We start from the raw sequence: 21,918 nt of genomic DNA on the forward strand, positions 1-21,918 counted from the left end.
GTTCTCTCCCTCTCTTCACATCTCACTAGTATTTGGACAGGGTCTCCCAATGTGAGACTCAGTTTGGCCAGTCTGTTCCGTGGAGTTTGAGATGTAGACCCCAGCTCCACTCCCTCTTAGGGCCTGTTTTTGTTCCAGGCTGCCCCTCCTAGATACGATAAAATGGGGAAAAGGCTGGTGGCCAGCATAACTCTTGTGCCTATTGCCACTTTTTGTCTTCCCCTTTTTTAGTTTGTGGTAGTGAGTAGCTAGGGATACCCCACTTGTGAGGACTGCCGTTGTGCTTGTCCTCCAGAGAAAGCAGAGTTTGTTCATTTATTTAAAAGCTTTCATAGACCGGTATTCGTGTGAACATCATATCGGTTTACATGAAACTTGAAACAGTTGTACATTGAACAGGGTGCAATAAACTGGGAGGAGGGGGGGTGTCAACAAAATCAGATAGGAACATTGAATATATAACTTGATGATAAATTAATTGCACAAGGGCAATAATTCTGTATGGGGATACAAGGTTTGCATGGCATATTACAATTATAACTTGCTGATAAAGAGGTGAATGTACAAGGGCAAAAGAGGTGTGGGGGGGGGGGGGATATGGGGTATTTCCCTGTAAAAACATAATTTGCCTTACAAGGACAGACTGAGGCTTCATCGAGCCCAGCATCCTGTTTCCAACAGTGGCCAATCCAGGCTACAAGTGCCTGGCAAGTACCCAAACACTAAGTAGATCCCAAGCTACTGATGCCAGTAATAGCAGAAGGTATTCCCTAAGTAAACCTGATTAACAGCAGTAACCCTTATAACAGGTGTTCTCAGAGAAGAGCAGGATGTTTGTCCTCATGAAACCCATCCACCTCCCCTTGGCGTTTGCTTCAGTTGTCTAAGCTAAGGAAGCAGACTGAAGGGGTCCCTCCATGGACAGATGCACGTGGCCTGCTCGGTGAGGCAGTCGAAGTTCCCTGCCGGGCTCTGTCAGATGGTGACGTGCCTCTTGTGAGAACTGACATCCTGTTGTCCTTGAACACCTGTTACAGGTAAGCAGCTCTGTTTCTCTGCCTGTGTGAAAGATCTTCATTGAAAAAGGCCTGCAGCCCTTTGACATTTGAGTGACTAATAAGGATTAGAATTGTGGTTTCAGGTAAGAAATGTTACACATTCCTTGGCGCAACAGATGTCCTATTGTACCTGTTAGTTAATATATACCCTGAGTCTCAGATTGGTACCAGGCAGTTCTATCCTATCATTGTATACTAGTAATAAAACAGAAAAAGCTAACAGTATGCTTGGGTGTAAAAGGAGATGTATCAGCAGCCAGAAATAGGAGTAATATTACTTTTCTATAAGTCACCGAGACCCTACCCAGGGCTGCTTCTAGGCTCACCAGCACCCTGTGTGAAAACTGAAATTGGTACTCTGCCATAAAAAAAAAATACCTGCTTCAATCATGCCACTGTCCAGTCCCTTCCAGGATCTCGCCCCTCCCCTCCCCCACACAATACCAAATGGTCTGCCCAGCAAATTGCTTATAGTGTTAACTGCTGCTCCATGCAGATTATGCCCATGCTATCTGTTAAGGGTAGTAATTTATCGCAGTGTGCACATTACTTCCATGCCTTCTGTTAAGTGTAGCATCTACTGCTTCATGCAGGTTACCCCCTTCACAGGTATTGGAGGGAATTTGTCAAGTAAAAAAAAACCCCCCAAAAAAAACCCTATAAGGTGTCACTTAAAACCTAAATAATAAACCAGCCACATCATGACAGCAACATTCCCAGGACTCAAGTAGCAACACCTATCAGGCCGATACAACAAAGTGTGCGTTAAAAACTGGGAGCCCGTTTTTTGGTTTGTTTGTTTTTTTTACCACTTGCACATTCACCTCTCTCGGGTATTCGAAGCGATAGGCAAATGAGCCACTACGCTAAAATGGATGCCCTAGGGATAAATTGTATGTCCCTAGCGCGTCCATGGTATCGGACACCCAGGAGACGTGCTCGTGCATGGTTAGGAAAATGGACGCTGGTAAAATTGAGCAACCATTTTCCTAAACCGACCGCCGTCAAGACTTTTTTTTTTTTTCCCTTTCATGTTGCTGCTTTCTGTGGTTTCTTCTACTTAATATCATTGTGATACGAAGTCAGAGGAACCACAGAAAAGCAGTATTTTCTGCTTTTTTGTTCATGTTTTGGGGTGCCTGAAGACTTAATGCCAGCACTGGGGCTGATCTTTCCTTAAGCACAGGTCCGCCCTAGCTACCATTGCCTAACATTCAGTACACTGTAAATAATTTGTTATAATCAACGAGTTTCTTTCGCTCTGGCTTCCTCTTTCCCCAAGTTCCATTACCCTCGTTTTATTGTAACTTTTGCCTTTCTCCGTTACGTTAATGCTATTGTTACTGTTTTAACCATGGTTCCTTGTAAACCGGCATGATATGATCTGTATCATGAATGCCGGTATAAAAAAGCATTAAACAAATAAAATAAATCTTAATTTTTGAGGGTTAAAACGTGCATGTCAGGCATACTGGGTGTTTAGGGTTTTGTTTTTTTTTTTAACATTGGGGGTACTGGCTAACAGGGGCGGATTCCCGATGACGACCGGCCCGGGGGTTCGCTGCCCGGGCCGGCCCAGGAGATACCACATGGTCTGCTGAGCACGGCTCTGTCACAGCCGTGCTCGGCAGACCACGTGACTAGCATGACCGGCCCACCGGGGGATGCCCGATCCCCCGATAGGCCAATCCACCCCTGCTGGCTAATAGCTTCATCAACATGGCTTTTACATGTGATGAGAGCTATTAGCTATGCACTGTTTTGGACTCACTGATCCCCTTATTGCATCAGAGGTTATGGATGCACATCCAACCGCTGTTTAACCTGTGCGCTAGCCTGAGCACACAATATTGCATTGGCCTACTAGTGGGGGGTGACATCTGGCACAGATATGGATCCATCTCGCGGAGCTCAATAAAGACTTTACTAAGCATGCACAGGAATTCTCCTAGGACAAGCAGGATGGTAGTCCTCACACGTGGGTGACCTCATCCGATGGAGTCCGGCAAGCCTGCTACTGTCCACGCGAGGTCCCTCTTCAGTCTCTTCCGCGGTGCAGTTGCCTCGCAGTCCGTGGAGCTCCAACCTTTTCAAGGTTTTTCCTCTATTTTCGGGTTGTTTCCCAGATCCTTGTCAGGTCCCTCTTCGTGATCGGTAGGTCCTCTTTCGGCCTTCTTTTTTTTCCAATTTGCAATCGATTCCTGACTCTCCATTCCAAGGCATCTGTCCGTCATCAGCCACAAACTGGCTGTTTTTTATGGCGTTGACGGGTTTTCGTTTGTGCCCCCAGTGCCCGTGGACTATGTCCATCATGGATCCACATGAGGTTTGCATTCTCTGCCTGGGAGCCTCACACAATATCCGTGGGTGCCATCTGTGCGATCAGATGACACCCAAAGGGCACCAGGCACGCCTTGACAAAATGGAGGAACTTTTCGGGACCCCAAAATCCTCCACACTTGCGTGAGCCTCTTCGATGCTTGGGGATCGTGGAGAGCCAGCTCAGTCTCTCTTTCGCGCGATCCCTCTAGCCAGCAGCCCCAAGGATTGGTGAGAAGATCGATCAATCCTCCGTGGTCTCTCCACTCCCCCAGACCTCGGGGTCATCGACCTCCTCGGTGGCAGGGAAAGACCAGGCTGAGCACCGGAAGGATTCCGGTGGCACCAGCACCAATCACTGTCCCAATATGGTTCTGGAGTGGCATCGGCAGCTGCTGAGCTGCCATCAAAGCAGCACCGGCCACCGGAGGCCCCATCTTCCACAGCCCCCGGTAGCCAGAGGCATTCCCCACTGATACCAGTGCAGGGTGCTGTGCCACTTCGGGGACCCGAGGATGAGCCAGCAACGCCTTATCCCCCTCCATCAGTCCTGACTACTCGGGACTTCCAGGAGAAGTTGGACCGCAGGGTGTAATCGGCATTGCTTAAGGCGCTGCAGAGTGTTTGAGTTGCTGGCTCCACCGGCCTCCATACTAGTGCCCGAGCCTCCGCCATCAGTGGCACCAGTAGGTGGACGCCAAGAAGGATGTCCAGATGCTAAAGCATCTGGACATCCTTCTTGGCGTTCTACTGGTGCCAGAGGACTCCTTGATGCCCTGTCGGCAACAGATTCCCCCCCCCCCCTCACTAGAACGGTCCCGATCCTCAGAGGAAGAGGCAACTGGGACCATGTGCCCTTGCCCAAGGTTCCCTGAGCCGTCTGTGCCCCTCACGGCCCTCGCCCTCAGCAACCCGGCCCAAGTGAGGAAGAGGGTCCCTATGACCCTTGGGGTGACTATTTCACAGACTCATCCTCCGAATACTCAGATGACCCACCTGAGGGATCAGTCTGTCGCAGGGTTTCTCAGGGCTATGTTTGAAGCCGTTCCCTTTCAGCTCCTCATGGAGGAGGATGCACATCTTAAAATGCTGGAAGTCCTCCAGTTCATTGACGCTCCTAAGGAGATCGTGGCAGTTCTGATCCACGATATTTTCAAGGAACTTCTCCTCCGCATGTGGGAACACCTCATCTCCGTCTCCCCAGTTAAGAGAGGCCGATGCCACCTACCTGGTGCAACAGGCCCTGGGGTTTGAGAGGAGGCAGCTCCCCCACCAGTTGGTGGTCATGGAGTCCACCTTAAAAAAAAAAAATAAATAAAAAAAAAGGCGCGGCGTTTCTGCACCCGTTCCTCCGGGACGCAAGCTTTGGGAGTTTGACACCATAGGGGGAGAAATTTTCCAGGGCGCAATGCTGGTTGCCTGCATCACGGCCTGCCTAACTTTACATGACTTAGTACAACCGCAATCTCTGGAAGAGAGTCCAGGATTTTGCGGAGGTCCTTCCCCAGCAACAGCAGGAAGCTCTTGCCGCTATTGCCTTGCTGGGTCTGGAAGCAGGAAACCAAGAAGTGCGTTCCACCTACGATGTTACTGCAGCCCGCTTAGCCAACGTGGGTATTGGTGCCAGAAGGCTGGCTTGGCTCTGGGCCTCGGACCTCTGGCCAGAGGTCCAGGATAGGCTTACTGACCTCTCCTGGACAGGTGAGAATCTGTTTGGGGATAAGATCCAGTATGCAATGGTACAATTGAAGGATCATCATGATACCCTCCAGCAGCTATCTGCTAGTGCCTCAAAAGGGCCATCCTTAGCCAGGAAAACCTCCAGGCAAGGTTCTCGTAAATCCTTCTACCGGCAGAGGAAGTATTACCCTCTGGCCGCTCGAACTCGCCCACCCCGATCCGATTCCAGGGGTCGCCCTAGCCATGGGCTTTTGACTGGTGGCGAGGCAGCATAAGCCAGCTGGTAGTTCCCCTGGTTCCCAATCCCCGAGTTGGCGGCAGGTTCCTCAGCTTCACCCGGCACTGGGAAGAGATCACGTTGAACCGATGGGTTCTCTCCATCGTCCGCCAGGGGGTACTGCTTGCACTTCAGCCGGCTCCCAGAGACCTCTCCCCTGTGTCCATCGTGGGGTTCATTTGCCCATCCGGTCGTTCTTCAAACAGAACTTGCCGCCCTCCTTGCAGCGGGTGCAGTGGAACCAGTCCCTCACAAGCAACAGGGCCAAGGTTTCTACTCGAGGTACTTCCTCATCCCGAAAAGGAATGGCAGCCTGCGCCCCATTCTCGGCCTCAGGGCACTGAACAAGTTTCTCATAACAGAAAAGATCAAGATGTTCTCTCTAGGTATGCTGATTTCAGCCCCCCCCCCCCCCCCTCCGAAGAGGAGACTGGCTTTGCTCCCTTGGCCTGAAGGAGGCATACGCACACAACCACAGGACGTATCTCCGCTTCATGGTGGGGAATACACATTTTCAATACAAAGTGCTGCCCTTTGGGCTGGCATCAGCCCCCTGTGTCTTCACCAAATACTTGGCGTGGTGGCCGCCTACCTCAAGCATTGCTTGGTCCATATGTTCCCATACCTGGACAAACTGGCTGGTCAGGAGCGACTCCCACTCTGGAGCCTTGCAAGCTCTGGCCCTGACGGTTCAGACCCTGCAGACTGTTGGGTTCTTTATCAACTTCCCCAAGTTGTACCTCTGTCCATCCCTGCAGCTAGACTTCATAGGCACCAGGTTGGACACTGCACAAGCAAAAGCTTTCTTGCCCAAGGACCGGGCGATTGCCCTCGCCTCGCTGGCCACCATTATCCGCAACAGCAGGAGGGTGTTGGCCCTTCTCTTACTCTGCCTGCTGGGCCACATGGCAGCCTCTGTCCATGTGACTCCTTTAGCTAGCCCGCCTCAGCATGAGGAGCCCTCAGTGGGCCTTACAGTCCCAGTGGCAACAGGCATCCCAGGATCTAGAGGCTCCAATCACAGTCATGGACCCTCTCAAGCTATCCTTGGCCTGGTGGGAAACCCTCCCCAATCTAGAACGCGGACTTCCCTTCCAGCCTGTGCCGCCCCAGGTGAACCTTACCACTGATGCTTCTCCTCAGGGGTGGGGAGCCCACACTAACAGCTTACACACTCAAGGCCTTTGAACCGCTGCCAAAGCACGTTGCCAGATAAACTTTCTGGAGCTTTGGGTGATACGGTATGCCAGGATAAGTTGTCATCCAAGGAAGTTCTGATAAGGGCAGACAACCAGGTCGTGATGTGGTGCATCAACAAGCCAGGGTGGCAAAGGCTCATTCCTTCTCTGCCAAGAAGCAGTGCAGGTCCGGAACTGGGCCCTCTCCCAAAGAATGTATCTGCAGGCAACCTACCTGCCAGGTCACCTCAACATGCTGGCACACTGCCTCAGCTGGTCCTTCCAGCCACACGAGTGGTCCCTCAATCCACTGGGATACGCTGGATGTGGACCTGTTCACCTCCCCTCTCAATCACAAGGTGAGCAGATTCTGCTCTTTAGTAGTGGGGAATGGCCATCCGGCCTGCAATGCCTTCCCCCTTCACTGGGGGCAGGGCCTCCTGTATGCGCACCCACTTCTCCCGCTCCTCTCAAAGACTGTCGAAGCTTCATGAGGACAGGGGACCATGATTCTTGTAGTGCCCTCCTGCCCTCTGCAGGTTTGGTTTCCACTTCTCCAGGACATGTCAGTACGTACGTTCATCCTGCTGGGGACAGCACCTGACCTCAGATCGCAGAACTAGGGTACGCTGTGTCACCCAAACCTCCGGGCATTGGCCCTCATGGCTTGGATGTTGAGCACATAATCCTCCAGCCCTTACAGCTTTCGGACGGTGTTTCCCGGGTCCTTATCAAATCCCGGAAACCGTCGACCAGGAAGTCCTACAGCTCAAAATGGAAACCCTTTTCCATCTGGTGTTGGGGGGGCATGGATTGGACCCTTTCTCATGCCCTCTCCCCCAGTTGCTGGACTACCTGTGAAACTTGTCTGAGTCTGGACTCCAGACCAGTTCTGTCAAGAGTGTACCTCGGCGTGGTCAATGCATACCACAGAGGTGTTGCTTGTGCACCCGTTTGTGTAGCCCCTTGTTGGCCATTTCATGTGGGGTCTCCTCCAACTGAAGCCCCCTCTTCGGCCACTGGCAGTGTCCTGGGACCTTAACGTTGTCCTGGCAAGACTGATGCAGCCTCCCTTTTGAGCCTCTGCAGTCCTGTGACCTGAAGTTCCTAACCTGGAAAGTCATATTTCTGGTGGTGATCACTTCCACTTGCAAAGTTAGTGAGCTTCTGGCCCTGGTTACGTACACACCGTACACAAAGTTCTTCTATGACTCTGTTGTCCTGCAAACACATCCTAAGTTCCTGCCCAAGATGGTGACTGATTTCCACATCAACCAGTCAATTGTTTTACCCACTTTCTTTCAAAGGCCACATTCCCACCCGGGGGAACGAGCTCTCCCCACCCTGGACTGTAAACTGGCATTGGCCTTCTACCTATATCGCACGGCCAGCCACAGACAGTCCACCCAGCTCTTCGTGTCATTTGACCCCAACAGGCCTGGGTGCAGCGGTGGGTAAACAAACCCTATCGAACTGGTTGGCCTTCAGCTAGCCGGCAGAGTGAAAGCTCACGATGTGTGGGCCATGGCAGCGTCAGTAGCTAATTTGCATGCAGTCCCTGTCGTAGAGACTTGCTGGGCTGCAACCTGGATTTCTCTCCACACGTTTGCAGCTCACTACTGCCTTGACAGGGGTAGCCGTCAGGACAGTGCCTTTGGTCAGTCCGTCCTGCGCAACCGGGTTCAGGTCTGAACCCAACTCTCTCTCTACTTGTGTTCTTTGTGGGACCAGACTGTTCCCTGTTTATCCCACAGCAGCACAGTTGTGTTGTGCCCGTTGGCACCTTGTTCGGCCGCTGTTGGTCTCTAGTTGAGTGGGGCAGTCTGGAACTCTGTACTCACCCACATGTGAGGACTGCAGCTGCTTACCTGTAAAGGGTGTTCTCCTAGGACAGCGAGATGCTAGTCTTCAGGAATTCCGCCCACCTCACTAAGATGTTGGGTTCACCTTCGCTTTATTTTATTTTATCACTTGTTTCTTTTGCTATGTTACAAGACTGAAGGGGGACCATGTGCGGATAGTAGCAGGCTGGGCATGCCCAATCTGCTGGCCAAAGTTTCTAGAAACTTTGACAAGTTTTTTCTGTGCCAGACTCCATCGGATGATGACACCCACACGTGAGGATTAACATCCTGCTGGCCTAGAACACCTATTTCAGGTAAGCAGCTGTGCTTTCTTGCACAATCATGCTGTCACATGAGCCCCTTAGTCTGTCTTTGTCCAGTCTTAGGAACATTAGGACCCAAAAACTAGGAAACTTCTATCTGCCTTTCTGCGGCTGCCTCACACAGAGCTCTTACATTCTGTATTAAAAGTCTGCGGATTTAAGAAGTAGATATCGAAGAGCATGGAAAAGCCCAAGGCCAGGACACCTATGGTGTAATCCGCTTTAAGGCCTGCATCTCTGGGGGCTGGATGTCTGTTTATAGATGCGCACACTGTCTGCTATTGCAGTTTGGGCCTGGCCCATGACTCCTGCAGCAGTAATATCCTTCGAAGATGGAGGCATTGGCAGGAAGAGCACCAAGCCTTGGCATGAGGCCGAGCAGTGGAGCTGCTTCTCATCTAGGAGCGAAGCACTATTGGTCTCCTGGTGCAATAAATCATTGCACAAACAAGGTAAAGCTCCTTCCCCTCCCTCTGTGGTGCCAGCTGCCAGATCTTCCTCCAGTCAGGGGTTAAGTGCGATGCAGAAATTTGTGGTGCTGGAGGAGACGCCAAGAAGAATGCAGTGTGAGGCTGCCAAAGAGATCAGCACCATTGGTGCAAAGCTCCGCCGAAGCAGGGCCCTCGTCTCCACTGAAATGGAGCTTCACCTCCGTGCAGGTGGCATTTTCATTCATGTGCAGAGGATTCCCGTGGCACCGAGCTGTTGTCCTGCTGCCACAGCAGCTTTGTTTCTGTTTGCTAATGCGGTGGTCGCGCTTTTATTCGGCATAAAGTGGTGAGCCTGCATGTTCACTGCAGATGGCTCTGAAGGGGTAACCTCTGACTTGGACGCAGAGCAATCCTGGAAGCTTTTCCTCCTGCCCGGTGAGCTCTGCCCTGCCTATGGTCTATCAGATGATCTGCCTTAGCCCTGCAGAGCAATCCTCTTGTTACCTGTCTTTGTTTTCTACGAGTTAGATGGCTTTAGTTGTTGTTTCTTCCAGTGTATTCACAGTAAGACTGTTTACATGTTTTACCTTTTAATAACGTTGGCCTCTGTCTATAAAAGAAAGACAGACTTAAGCTATCTGTTTAAGTTGCAGTAGGAAAAGTGCAGCAGGGACCGAATATAGCACTAGGTAAAAAATAAATAAATAAGAGGGCACCCTGGCTATTGGGACTAGGGTATCAAAACCTAATATATGCTCAAACAATTGGAACATCTGAATAGAAAAAAGGTGGGATGGAAGGTGGTGACAGCTAACTTAGGGCCCGATGTAAGAAGGTGTGCTTAGAGCACAGTTTTTGTGCACACATATTCCTCCTGAATCAGCAAGGCGTTGTGTGCACAAAAAGTGTGTGTAACTGTGTTCAGTTTAGTGACCCTGCATGGAAATCCCATGTTAATAAAGGCATTAACTACTACCCCCCCCCTCCCCCAAGTGCAGGGAGCTGTGCTGGCTTATCTCGGGATTTCTTAGCACTGGAAAACTTACTCCTGCTCAAGAGGTGCAGTCCAGTTTCCAGCACTTGGGTCAGGCTATGGGCAGAACTTGCAGTCCTAGTGCCATTCCCTGTAATCAGGATTTGTGTGCCAAAAACGCTTTGTGCACAGAGCTAGTTTACTGCACATAAATGTGATTGATGCACCCAAGAAAAGGTTTTCTGTGCTGATAGCATTTTTGTGTGCATAAATCCACGTCTGAGAGGCCCTGCTCCCACCCCCGAGTTAGTGTACGATGGACCTGTGCTAAATGTACTAGTAGCTCCAGTTTGGGTGCACATTTTCCAGTCAGCCCACTTTTTTTAAAACTCCCGATACATCAGCGTACCATTAGCATTGAGAGTTTCAAACATAAAGTGTTAGCCTGTTGCGTTAAACTATGCACTGAGCTTCAGCACAGTTTTAACCCAAACTTATTACCTCACTCAAGATGAGGAGGCAGGGTCAACCTACATGAAATGGCAGTGAAGCTTTTGTACAGTTTGGAGGAAGGTTGAAAGTTTCTCAGCTTGGGCTTGAGGCTGTCCCGGCTGCATTTCCTAACAAGGAGGCGGCGAGATGGTGCTGCAGTCCGTCCAGCTTATATGGCAGACGCTGGGAGATGCTCCTAATGCAGTGAGAGGACTATAGCCATCGCAGGACTGCAGTAAAGAGTGTTTAATGTGTGCTGCAGATACCTTAGGCTGCATTTTAGAAAGGTTTAAGTATTTGATATATTTTTTTCCGTCTCTTGGAGTTATTTTTTTGAGCTTTATTAAACTTTATCAGTGCTTTGTAGAAAGCTTTTCTCGGCTGCAGGAGGATAGACAATACACCTTTTAATGAAGGTTGAAGGAGAGAATTTAAAGTTGGGGATTTTGTTGTTGCTGTAGTCCATAATTTACTGTCAAATGTGATCTTTGGCACAGGGCTACCATGAAGGGAGGATTCTCTGGGGATTCAGCACCAGGCTATTTAACCTGAGAAGAAGCCCACTCGGGAGAGGCTAGCTGCAGAAATCCATGAGTTCCTAATCTAACCTTTAAAGCCACACATTTTAGCTCTTCACGGAACTTTCTTAAGCATTCCCCACATCTTTTTAATAACTCTGAAGGCAATTCTGAGATTTATGTAGGTAAATCTGGATTTCCCTGTGTGAGAATGCAGTTTGACCATTGACACCCCCCCCCCCCCCTCCTTCTCCGAGATTAGATTAGGGAAGGGAAAGTACACGCAGAGTTTCATTTTGAAGTTGCCTTGCTTACTCTGTGGGTGCCAAATATCCACATTTCTGGTTTTCAAATGGAAATTCTGCAGGCAGTTTCCCTTTTGAAAATTAGCTTGCAGGCTATTTAGGGGAAAAAAACCAATCCTATTCATACATATATAGATAGGGCCGCGTGTGATTTTTGTCTGCTAGGGGAAGGTTATACACGTGCACCTGGTGCAAAGAGCTCCTAGCTTTCAGAGAATAAGTGTGTGGTTTCTGAAAACGACCGTGGCAGACAGAGGTATGCCGAAGAGACGTTAGGGGCAGTGGAGCACGGTCCCACCTCCGCCCGTGTGCACCTTCAGAGGAGGAGTAGGGACTCAAGGAAATGATCTGCCTTCCAGGTGGTGTTATCCTAGTGCACTGAGGCGGCATCTCCAGGGGCGAGTGCCCTGACGGGTAGGAACAGGGACTGCCTTTGGAAATGTGCTCATTAGTTTAATGGATTTACATTGGTTGCCCATTATAAGTAGAATGAGAACAATGTCTTGCCTTTGGCAACACAAATGAGACTTCAGTGCAGCCGGGAGTCTTGTTTTAGTTGCCAAAGTCCATTACAATAGAATTTTTTTACCAGTCAAAGCTTGGCTGTTTAAGGAAGCATTTGGAGATGATTCAGTAAACACCTCTGTTTTATTGCTCTGCATGGCTAACACATTACTCTTTTTATATCTAGCAAGAATGTATCCTTTTATTATTTTAGTGTATGTACTGCATCTGTCTTACTGACTTTTGCTATGTCTTGAATTTGTAAACCACTGTAACTAGAAAGGTTGTATAATAAAAAGAATAAGAGTCTCGCTAGCTAGGCGCTTGGGTGCGAGGATCACTTGGCGGTGTGCTTGCCTCGTGTGAACAATGTCCAAGGATACAAGAACATCTCTCCATCTGGCCCTGACTTGGTTTCACTTCATGTAGAATGTTTCCCATAATTGTGCATTTGAAATCTTTTACACTATTTCTTGGGTTATATTTTGGTTGCCCAAGTGGCTCCCCGTTTTAGTTTGCCTTGAAGCCGTCCAGTACCGCACTACCCGCTGGGTTAATTTCCGGTGGCGGCCGTATCTTGGAATCGCATTCTGAAGAAATCAGCCAGTGCTACATGGGAAGGGGTTAACTTTAATTTAAATTATGACATTGCAAAACCAAAAAACATTCATGCTGGATATCTTTATTAGCCAAATATGTTTTTTGAAATATTTGTAAATTGGTGCGCTTTCTGTACAGCGATCTGATATCCTGAATCTATTGACTCGCTGTTTCTATTGGTAATATTGAATTTCTCTTAATGAAAAGTATGTTAGTGGCCAGTAAAGGCAGTGTGTATGTAATGCTCTCGGATAAGGGAGGTTTATCATTGCATTAGTCTAGCGATGTAGGGGAAAACACGAAGAACAATACAGGTTCATTCAGCAGCCGGCCATATGCTGGACTTATACAGACAGATGTCCATAGCAGGGAGGAAGTGATTGTATTACTTTTACACAAGACTTTGGTAAGGATGCACCGAGCCATTAATTCTGTATATTTTGCATCTTAAAGTGAAAGGGGTCAAAGGCTCATGTAGAGTTTTGGAGTATTAGATGTATCTCACTCTGAGAGTATGGAGGCAATTTGGGTGCTTACGTTGGGGGAAAAACAGTGACGAAGGCGTGTGTGGGGAAATAGGATTGCTGCGTGTAAACATTTGATTGTGACAGGAATACAGTTGCAACTTGTATGGATACCTTCAGTTTCAAGGCAAGGGAGGCTGTAGGAATTAATCTGTTTTGAGATGTAATTGATGCATCTTTAGCCAGATGCCTTTAGACCAGAAGTCTGTTTTCTTCTTAGGGGTTGCTAGATTGTTTTAAAGCATGAGTAGCAGAAAGCAGAATGATGCATACTGGAGCCTGCACCCTTTTTCTATTTGTAACTGTTCCCATGTCCTATATCTTGCAGTGAATACCTACCTCTTTATGGTGCAAGCCCAAGGCATCATGATCCGGGAAAACATGCGAACGATAGGAGCACAGATGTACGAACAGGTGGTCCGGAGTGCCTATGCAAGGAGGAACAGCAGCATGAATGACACGGGTACGTTTGATAGCATTTTGCCACAGCTTAGACTGCAGTAATAAAGAAACACTTTCACAGACAGATCTGTGCATTATGTATCATGACTGGATAACACATCAGACTGTAGGCGCTTCAGTTTTATAAATCATTACATCCAAAAGTGGAAAAATATAATTGCTTTTTTTTTTTTTTAATATAGTGTCTTGTCATGTAATCTCTCTCCTCAGCACTTTGCAAGGTCCAGTTAACAGAAAGCATCTTTTCTTAAAGTTTCAGTTTTTGATTTCTAATAATGCAAACCAAAAAATGATTGGATTGACCCTGGAGTTAGTGGTAGGGCTAACTAATCAGGGTCAGCCTTAAGGTTTGGTGAGTGCCGCTGGACATGAGTATCCAACTTGGGCTAATTCGGCCGTTGCTCCATTCGTATTACCATGTGTCCTGGATACAACCTCCTACTTTACTGATTTCAGATAAGTGAAAGTTTAAAATGGTAGTTCCTTTGATCTGTTTATCTTCCAAAAAGATTCTGTTCAGTGTGGATAACAATCTTATTTGCATAAAACAATTACGATAGCACGGTAAAAACTACAAATAAAAATTAATCAGATTCCAGACATCTCTTGAGTTAAGAGACGTGTAGGGGCTAGGAAGGGAAATTTAAAGCTGTGTGTCGGAGAGAGATGGACAAAATATGGCAAACCCCATGACTTAGCACTAGAATAAGATTTTAGATACTGGAAATCATTTAAGAAACCATTGTATGCTGCAAGTGCATAACACAGAGAGAGCTCTTGGACCTGTGTAATGGGTAGAGCTAACTTATTAATTCAGGTTTTACACCACTGCATTGTGATTCAGTCATTTTATTTCCCAAAATGAGATATTTGAGCCAATCTTCAGATTGTTGAGGTGCAAATGTACTTGTAAGATAGCGGAAAACAAAACAAAAAAAAAGCTCTAAGTAATAACAAGATCGTGGCATTTTAAAAACAGGGGTGGTTTTAGCACGGGTGACACCCTTTGCAAGCATTGGGGATGGACCCTCCATGGCTGGTGGGCAGTGTCCTGCTTTCTGAGAGAGAGGTGAGGGTGTCCCTTGCCCCCCTAGAGCAGGGGTTCTCTACCTTTTTTTCTATTGGGACACCCCTGGCAGATAAAGCTTCCAGGCGGGGACACACTGAACACTTGACCATCACGGGGCTAATTGTGAACACACATTCTGCATCCACAGGAACCCGCCCCCGTCCATAAACAATGGATGCAGAGCAGAACTAGGATATTTCAAATACAACTCACCATATAAGAAAGATATTCTGATGTTCTCAGTAACAGTAACCTGAAAAAAAACCAAAACAAAACACAGCACGTGTGGGAAATCTTCCACACCATTGCAACACTATTTCCAAGAACTCAAACAGCAATAGCCCTTCCTATGAAAAGACAGCAGTGAACCACCAATGCTTGTCCTATTGAGAGAGAGAAAACGCAACAAAGAAGATTGATACAAATCCCTACCTACTAGTAAAATACCTCACCTCAGTCACACATACAGATCCGACCTTCACCAAATACAGAATAAAAGACCACAGATTACAAATGTGGAGAGAGAAACTGGAATGGAAATCTCAAAAAGCCAATCTGCATGCAGAGCTAGAAACAGAAATACATATCCTCCCTCACTAAGCAAAGTACAAAGATAGAAGACATGCACAGTCCCAAAGCTCATCATTCCCCTTCCATACCTCCATCATCCTTCACTTTTCCCAATTACTCCCCTTCAACCATCTGCTCACACTCTCATTCTTGCCCAGCATTCTGACTCTCTCTACCCCCTTCATCCCAGCTACCCCGACCCCTCTGTTCAGTACTCCCCACACTCCATCTCTGTTTCACCTTCATCTTCCCAGCATCCCCAACCTCTTTTCCCCCACCCTCTACAGAAGGAAGAGCTTAGCAGCAGCATCACTCCCAGACTCAGCAGGGGAAGATAAAGTTTGCATCCCATCAGGCCCAGAACAGCAGGAGCTGCCGATGTCTCGCTTTGATCTGGGTGAAGGAGGAAACAGCCTCCCTCTGGGCCAGAAAGAAGAGAAGGAAGTGAGAGTAACATCCCATCGGGCTCAATGTAAGAGACGTCAACCAACTCCCACCCAGGTTAATGAGAGCTGCGACACACCAGTCTGTCCCGACACACCTGCTGAGAACCCCTGCCCTAGAGGGCTGCATCCGGCAGTGCCCCTTCCGAGCGCTGCGGCACACCCCCCTAAGCCAGCCTAGTTCAGCATAACGCCCAGAATGGTTTCCTTTTGTAATGCAGACATGAGGTGAAAGCTGGCATGTGTTAAAAAGTTGAATATTGACAGCAGTCTGGCAGTAAGTGTCATCGTTTTCTGAAAACTTGTGGTGAGCTACAGATGAAGATATTTATTTACTTATTTAAAATGCTTTTATTCCGTGACCTCTATAAAACAAAAAGGTTTGGCACGGATTACAATATAATAATCATAAAACAACTAAAGACAAACACATACAAACAAGTTAAGAACATCACCAACATATATATTGTCTCTTTAAAACATTTTAAAGAGTCGGTCATTGCACTTCACCCAAATGCTGCCTCAAAAAGTACTGCCTTCAATGCTTTTCTAAAACTTTAAAATCCTGTAACTCGCTTGTGCTGGAAGTCTAATCCACTCATTTGGTGCAACAGCGAAAACACACGCTCTGGTTTTGACCCATTAAAATGTTTTAACTGGGGGAACATCTAACGATTGTGAATTCTCAGATCTCAGTGCGTTCAGGAGTCTCTACGCATAATAAAGTCTTGTAATATACATTATGCATAAGTTTAAAAATGATGGTTAGCAACCTGAATCTGCCCCTCCACTTAACTGGGAGCCAGTGTAACTCTCTAAGAACCAGGGATATACGACCTCTTTGAAATCCCCATTACAACTCGGGTAGCCAAATTCTCTACTGACTGCGTCACACGCTATCTGAAAGCCCAATATACAGTGTACTACAGTCATCTAAATGGCTAATTACCAGGGCTTGTACCACCATCCTAAAGCTTGTAAAAAGCTGTACAGTAACAGCTCCTTCCTCCCCACAGAATCCTGCTCACTCGAGTCGTAATTTAGCAGTGAAACTGGCGCTGGAATATCAGCTCTTGCTGATTTTTAACTATTTTTGAGGTTCTTTCAAACAAGAATGAAGAACTTTGTTAATCAACCTGATAACAAGGAAGTCTTTTTTAAAAAATAAAGTGTTTAAGCACTGTAGATTTTTTCCACTTTGTGTCAAAAGGCAGAATATAAATATTTTTTAGCTGTTTTTTGTTTTGGGGTTTGTTTGAATTTTTTTTTTGCCTTTTGAAATTAGATTAGGGTAGGCACTTAGAAAATATAACCAGCATTTTAGGATGACTTCTCAACTCATATGTAGGACATTTTAACATCAGGTCTTCCTATTTAGTTCTAATTTTAGTTTTCTCTTGTATAAACAGAAATTGCTTGTATTTAGATTATTGGAATTCCTCCATAACTGGCAGTAAAATGCAGCTCTTGTAAGGTGCTGTACTAAGAAGCTCAAATGTCTCATGACTTGGCTTTTGGAAACTGGGGTGATTGGTGACAGCATTCACTTATCAAAAGAAATCGGTGAAAATTCTTTCACACAATTAAGCTCTGGAATTTGTTACTGGAGGATGTGGTTTAGAGCAGTTAATGTAGCTGGGTTTAAAAAAGTTTCGGATAAGTTCTTGGAGAAGTCCATTAACTGCTATTAACCAAGTTTACTTAGGGAATTGCCACTGCTATTAATTGCATCAGTAGCATGGGATCTTCTTAGTGTTTGGGTACTTGGAGCCTGGATTGGCCACTGTTGGAAACAGGATGCTAGATTTGGTGGACCGTCTGTCTGACCCAGTATGGCAACCTCTTATGTTCTTATGCAGAGGAGTTTGTGCTACTCTATGCACAGAAATCTTTGCACACCAAACCTAGAAGGGATGCCACCTCTTCTCTTGGAATTTGCTCTGAAGATTTAATTACTAATCTAGCCACATGGACCCATGAAGCGAGGCACATTAGAGCTCAGTCTCTTTATCTTGTTGGAGGTGCATGTTTTTTTAGATTCCTCCCTCCCCCCAAATAAAAACCAATAATAATTGTTTTCTCTGTCAACTCCCCCCCCCCCCCCCCCCACTGCACACTACAGGACTGAAAATGTCCATCCTAGGCATCTGTTAAAGATGTTCTGCAGAGTCTTTGTACTGCTGGGCATGTCAAATCCTGCCAGTAGGATGTTCAGGTACTCATTGGAGTACTTGTATGGAGAGTACGTGATGTCCCCGCCATAGATAACAGCAAGCTAATTATTACTTTTCTCTGTGTATTCTGACTTTTTTGCAAGGGAGATACCTTATATTAGTGTTTCCCAGCACTCTCCTGGAGGCACACCTAAGCAGTCAGGTTTTCAGGATAACCACAATGAATATGCATATAAGAGAGTTGTATAAATTGTACACCCAGGGTATGCGAATCTTCTCATTGTGGTAATCCTGAAAACCCGCCTGGCTAGGGTGTTGCCTCCAGGAGAAGGCTGAGAAATGCTGCCTTGTTTACAGCAGTGGTGAAGATTTTGTCATTCAAACAGTGGGAATACTGTGAATTGGTACATAAATACCTGTAATGAGATCGCATAGAAAGCAGCTTAGTGTTTCAAGGTTTGCAGTGGGCTTTGGGTTGAAGATTTGCTTGCTTGGCAAAAACATCACTGAAGCCACAAGATACACTTCAGCACCTGAAAACAAAAGCTTCATGTAATAAAGGTCTGGCTCCATCCATAACAGCATCTTTGCCACTTATAAAGGACCAGTGGTTTGATAATATACAGCACAGGTTGGCAGTGCCAGTCCTGGAGTGCTAGTCAGGTATTTGTTTTCAGGATATTCACAATGAATATGCATAACCAGAGAGGGGGAGGGGGGGCGCGTCTGCCCCAGCTGGTAACAGGGGGGAGGGGTGCCATCAAGGGCGGATTGGCCTAGCGGGGCTTCAGGCATGCCCTGGTGGGCTAGTCAGGTCAGTCATGTGGTTGTAGGGCTAACTTGTGCCAGGCCGTGCAGAGGAAAAGGAGGCCCCTGTCGGCCGGGCTCCGTGGCCTTCTTTTAGCTGACGGGCCTCTTTCCTTCAGCTACGTGACTGCAGCGGAGAGACCCCTGTCACAGGCCGATGCAATACAGGGATCCAGCCCCTACAAGAAGATGGTGGCGGCAGACTGGATTTATGACGCGCCTGCAGGGGGTCCCAGGACCCGCGGGAAAGAGTGGCCCCCAAAAGTCAACACGGAAGATGGTCTATGAAAGCCAGGTAGCAGATGATAAAACGTAGACCAGTCGTTTTTAAGTTCTTGACTTATATTGGGGAGACAAACTCATACAGAAAGAATGAGTATTCAAATCGCCCGACTCTGGTAGAGTTTCACCCATCACATGGGTTGCATCAGGGGCTGCAAAAAATTAATGAAAATTAAAATTACAAATACAATCCTATGTATTAACATTTAGCCGAATAATTTACATATAACCTTATATAGTTATCAGTCTTTCATAAAACTGATATGTTGTCATCCTATTGAAAAGTAAAATCAAAACAGTCTCCAAAATGTATCACCTACTGTTAAGATGTACTTGTTAACGGAACAATTTATTTATTTATAATTTTTATATACCGACATTCTTGATAAAAATATCAAATCTGTTTCCATTGAAACAGAACAGTTGCAGCTGTGGCGATACATTGAAACAAGTCGTCAAATCATTAAATAACAGGTGAATATAGAAAAAAATAATAATTATAAATACAATATAAAGAGAATAACAATGTTGCATGCATATATGTATAAATTCAATTTACAGGATCTGTATAGTGGAGAGGAAGAAACAAAATGGAATGTTATATTAATGCAATTGGTAAGGGGGGTGTTTAACATGATGGTACCTTTTTTGATTGTGAGATGTCGTTGGCATTCGCTCCAATTATTGGTGTAATTTTCTTAACTCATAGGTTCTAAAAGGGAGCAAGTATATGTAGTTATAAATCAAATTAAATATGAAATGTTTATTAATGATAAAATAGAAATATAATTATTTACCTGCATTTGCAATGTTTATATATGTTGCACTATTAGTATTGCTTATTCAGAGCCAATATAACTAATGAGCATGAAACGTTCGTGCCGCATAGAGAATTTTTTTTATGAAAAATTTGCACTTATTTCAGATAGGCAGCTTTGTATTCAGAAAAGCAAGGCGTGTTATTAAATCACTATAAAGCTTAATCTAGTAAACCTATTTATCTTTTTTTTTTTTCAAAATATATTTAAGACTTGTAATCTAATTCATATAAATTGTGCCCAATTTATTACTCTCTATAGTGTGATCTTATAAATGCTCTGATAATGTTTAATAATTAGGTCAGTGGGTGACAACTGAGTACATATACTTCTACAGGCATTATATTACAAATGAGAAGGACATTAAATGGCATTGATTTGAGTAATTATTACTTTCAAATTTCATCTTGCATGAACTGTCCCAATTAAACTAAAGAAATGCTAGCATTATAAATGTATGTATATATATATGTATATATGTGTGTGTGTGTGTGTGTATATATGTATTCAAGTAGCGATACACAAAATCTTTTCACCTCAGTTTCAAAGTTCTCACAAACAGGCCGATACAGTACAGTGCGCTCCGACGCGCGTCCAACCCGCGGTACCTAATAGCGCCCTCAACATGCAAATGCATGTTGAGGGCGCTATTAGGTATGCACGTGGGATACAGTAAGTAAAATGTGCAGCCAAGCTGCACATTTTACTTTCAGAAATTAGCGCCTACCCAAAGGTAGGCGCTAGTTTCTGCTGGCACCGGGAAAGTGCACAGAAAAGCAGTAAAAACTGCTTTTCTGTGCACCCTCCGACTTAATATCATGGTGATATTAAGTTGGAGGTCCCGAAGAGTAAAAAAAAAAAAGTATGAAAAAATTTTTTAAATGGGCCGGCGGCTGTCGGGCCGAAAACTGGATGCTCAGTTTTGCTGGCGTCCCGGTTTCCGAGCCCGTGGCTGTCAGCGGGCTCGAGAACAGACGCCGGCAAAATTGAGCGTCGGCTGACAGCTGCCGCTCTGGGTCAAAAGGAGGCGCTAGGGACGAGCTAGTGTCCCTAGCGCCTCCTTTTGCCCGTTTCTACCGCACCACCTAATTTAAATACAGAATCGCGCGCACAGGTGAGTGGCCTGTGCGCACGCCGGGAGAGCAGGCGTTCGTCCGCTCTCCCGCGGACTTTACTGAATTGGCCCGAAAGCGAGGACAGCTGCTGTTATAGCACAGTATAAACCTTCACCCTCTTTGCTATCATTTAAGCGAGCAGATGCTACTATCCATTCATTGAAAAGTTAAATTTGCACCAAAAATCCTTTCCCTTTGTCATCATTTATTCAGCCAACACCCTATAATTTTATTTGGCAAATCTGATAATACCTAATGATTTAAAATATATCACTTGTTCTCTTTGAGTCTGGTGTCTAGTACTGAATCGCGGTTACTGCAGCAGTAATCTTATACAGATGGACAGGACACGAAAAGAGACCGATTTCAAGACTTAACTAACTTCGAAACATAATTTATGCATGCAGCTACTTTAAAGTGTCAGTATTTTAAATATATGCAAGTCTCCTTAGGTTTACTCAAGTAATCTACAATTTAAAATGAAATAGATTACTACTTTTATCTTGAGAAAATAAATAGCAGCTGTCCTCACTTCGTGAGAACGTTGAAACTGAGCTGAAAAGTTTTTTTGTGTATCGCTACTTGAATAAACAGATATATATATTTATAGTGCTAGCATTTCTTTTGTCTAATCTGGACCATTCGCACGATAAGCTTTATAGTGATTTAATGATAACATATCTTGCTTTTCTGAATACAAAGCTGCCTCAATCTGAAATAAGCGCAAATTTTTATAAAAAAATTTTTTTTTTCTCTATGCGGCACGAACGTTTCATACTCATCAGTTATATTGGCTCCGTATAAGCAATACTAATAGTGCAACATATATAAACATTACAGATGTAGGTAAATAATTATTTCTATTTTATCATTAATAAACATTTAATATTGAATTTGATTTATAACTATGTATACTTGCTCCCTTTTAGAACCTATGAGTTAAGAAAATTACATTAATAATTGGAGCGAATGCCAACGACATCTCCCCTTACCAATTGCATTAATATAACATTCCATTTTGTTTCTTCCTCTCCACTATACAGATCCTGTAAATTGAATTTATACATACATGCATACAACATTGTAATTCTCTTTATATTGTTCCGTTATCACCTACTAGTAAGATTAACTTGTCAAGTTTTGGAGTCTGTT

At 45.7% G+C, this 21,918-nt stretch overlaps 1 protein-coding gene across 1 annotated transcript in view; it reads left to right on the plus strand.

The window, feature by feature from the left end:
* The window catches only part of B4GALT5 (beta-1,4-galactosyltransferase 5), a 140,213-nt gene that overhangs the window by 90,830 nt on the left and 27,465 nt on the right, over positions 1-21,918 (plus strand). Inside the window, exon 2 of the mRNA XM_029612748.1 lies at positions 13,355-13,489. Within this exon, the coding sequence (XP_029468608.1) occupies positions 13,355-13,489 (135 nt within the window). The remainder of the gene's footprint in view (positions 1-13,354; positions 13,490-21,918) is intronic.

This window comes from Rhinatrema bivittatum, chromosome 8, assembly GCF_901001135.1.
Source record: "Rhinatrema bivittatum chromosome 8, aRhiBiv1.1, whole genome shotgun sequence".
Taxonomy (NCBI): Eukaryota; Metazoa; Chordata; class Amphibia; order Gymnophiona; family Rhinatrematidae; genus Rhinatrema; species Rhinatrema bivittatum.